Here is a 1,849-nt window from a genome sequence, read left to right as displayed (position 1 = left end):
ATCGATGTTTCTCTCTCATCCATGTTTCTAACTCTCTATCCCTCTCCCTTCCTCTCTGTAAAAAATCAATAAAATATATTTATTTTTAAAAAGATTCTGTTAGAATCTGTGCCCAATGGCTGTTTGTGGCCCACGTAAATGAGTGAGTAATCTTCCTCAGTGATCTTCCTGCAGGCACCACACCTGCGATGTGATCAAGAACAGCTCAGCTTTCCCAAACGCATTACTTTCTGTACCTCACGGGTGGCATGAGCATGCAGTGTGCCCAGCTTGTGCGGGGCACAAGACAGGATGTGTGGGGGACAGTTGCATGAATTAGTGACTCAATGGATTCCTTCGTTCATTCATTCAGCACCTGCCATGTTCTCGGGGCTGAGTGGCAGGTTGGCACATAGGGTAGGGGGCCCAGAGGACATAAAGCAGTGCAAGGGATAGAGAGATGGGTAGCCAGGGAGGGCTCCTCTGAGGAGGGCTGGGGCACCAGAGGGATATCTAAGGGCATCCATCCATCCTTGAGAGAAAAAGCTGAGAGGCAGGACTGTTTGCTGTTTCTGAGTTTTCCAAGATGGCAAGGATGGCGGAGGGAAGAAATGGATGAATGAAGTGGGTGGGTGATGGGTGGAAGGAAGGAAGCATGGGTGGATGAAAGGATGGATGATGGGTGGGTGGGTGAGTAGGTGGATGGGTGGAAGGAAGGAAGCATGTATGAATGATGGATGGGTAAATCCAAGGATTGATGAATGAATTCATGGGTGCAAGAATGGCTATGATGAATGGATGGACGGTGGCTGCTACACAGATGGATGGGTGGGTCACTGCATGATGGGTGAACTGCAGCAGGGATAAATGGATTGGTTGGTGGGTGAATCAATGGATGGGACTGAATTCATGGATGGATGAGTCAGTGAATGGGTGTGACTGAATAGCCTTCTCCCTGCAGCTGCCCATTGTGGCATCCTCCATCGTGTCCCTGTACTTCCTGGAGCTGACTGACCTCTTCAAGCCAGCCAAGGTGGGTTTCCAGTGCTACGACCGCACGCTCTCCATGCCCTACGTGGAGACCAACGAGGAGCTCATTCCACTGCTCATGCTGCTCAGCTTGGCTTTCGCTGCCCCTGCAGCCTCGGTGAGTCCCAGAGTCCAGGGGTCTCGGCCAGCCTGTGGGCACCCCCGGCCAGGATCCAGCTGAGCCACCCCCTGTCGGCAGATCATGGTGGGCGAGGGCATGCTGTACTGTCTGCAGTCTCGGCTCTGGGGCCGCGGAGGTGGCCCAGGTGGGGCCGAGGGCAGCATCAATGCTGGCGGCTGCAACTTCAACTCCTTCCTGCGGCGCACTGTGCGCTTTGTGGGTAAGTCCCTGGACAGCACCCCAACCCTCTCCCCATCTATAGCCCGGGGTGGGTGGGTCCTGGCCCCCTGGCACCGGCCCTGACCCTTTCACCTGCAGGAGTCCATGTGTTCGGCCTGTGTGCCACGGCCCTGGTGACAGACGTCATCCAGCTGGCCACAGGCTACCATGCACCCTTCTTCCTGACGGTCTGCAAGCCCAATTACACACTGCTGGGCACCTCATGCGAGGCCAACCCCTACATCACGCAGGATATCTGCTCTGGCCAGGACACCCATGCCATCCTGTCTGCAAGGTGAGCAGGCCCAGCTCCTGTGCCATTCAGTAGGGAGAAACTGAGGCACAGAGGGATTTCAGATACAGCGGGGCTCACATGGATGACTCTTACAGGAAGACCTTCCCATCCCAGCATGCCACGCTGTCGGCCTTTGCTGCGGTCTATGTGTCCGTGAGTCCCCAGGCCCAGGATCTACTCATCCTACCGCCCGCCGCCCCCGCTAG

The 1,849-nt window shown here is 55.7% G+C and overlaps 1 protein-coding gene across 1 annotated transcript in view; it reads left to right on the top strand.

Moving 5' to 3' along the window:
* The window catches only part of PLPPR3 (phospholipid phosphatase related 3), an 8,828-nt gene that overhangs the window by 2,098 nt on the left and 4,881 nt on the right, over window positions 1–1,849 (top strand). The window contains exons 2-5 of the mRNA XM_005866664.2: window positions 941–1,126; window positions 1,208–1,349; window positions 1,448–1,643; window positions 1,739–1,796. Of these exons, the coding sequence (XP_005866726.1) occupies window positions 941–1,126; window positions 1,208–1,349; window positions 1,448–1,643; window positions 1,739–1,796 (582 nt within the window). The remainder of the gene's footprint in view (window positions 1–940; window positions 1,127–1,207; window positions 1,350–1,447; window positions 1,644–1,738; window positions 1,797–1,849) is intronic.

The sequence above is a fragment of the Myotis brandtii genome, unplaced genomic scaffold (assembly GCF_000412655.1).
Source record: "Myotis brandtii unplaced genomic scaffold, ASM41265v1 scaffold236, whole genome shotgun sequence".
Lineage (NCBI taxonomy): Eukaryota > Metazoa > Chordata > Mammalia > Chiroptera > Vespertilionidae > Myotis > Myotis brandtii.
The sequence above is the reverse complement of the archived record's forward strand: the minus strand, read 5'-3'. Positions and strand labels throughout refer to the sequence as shown.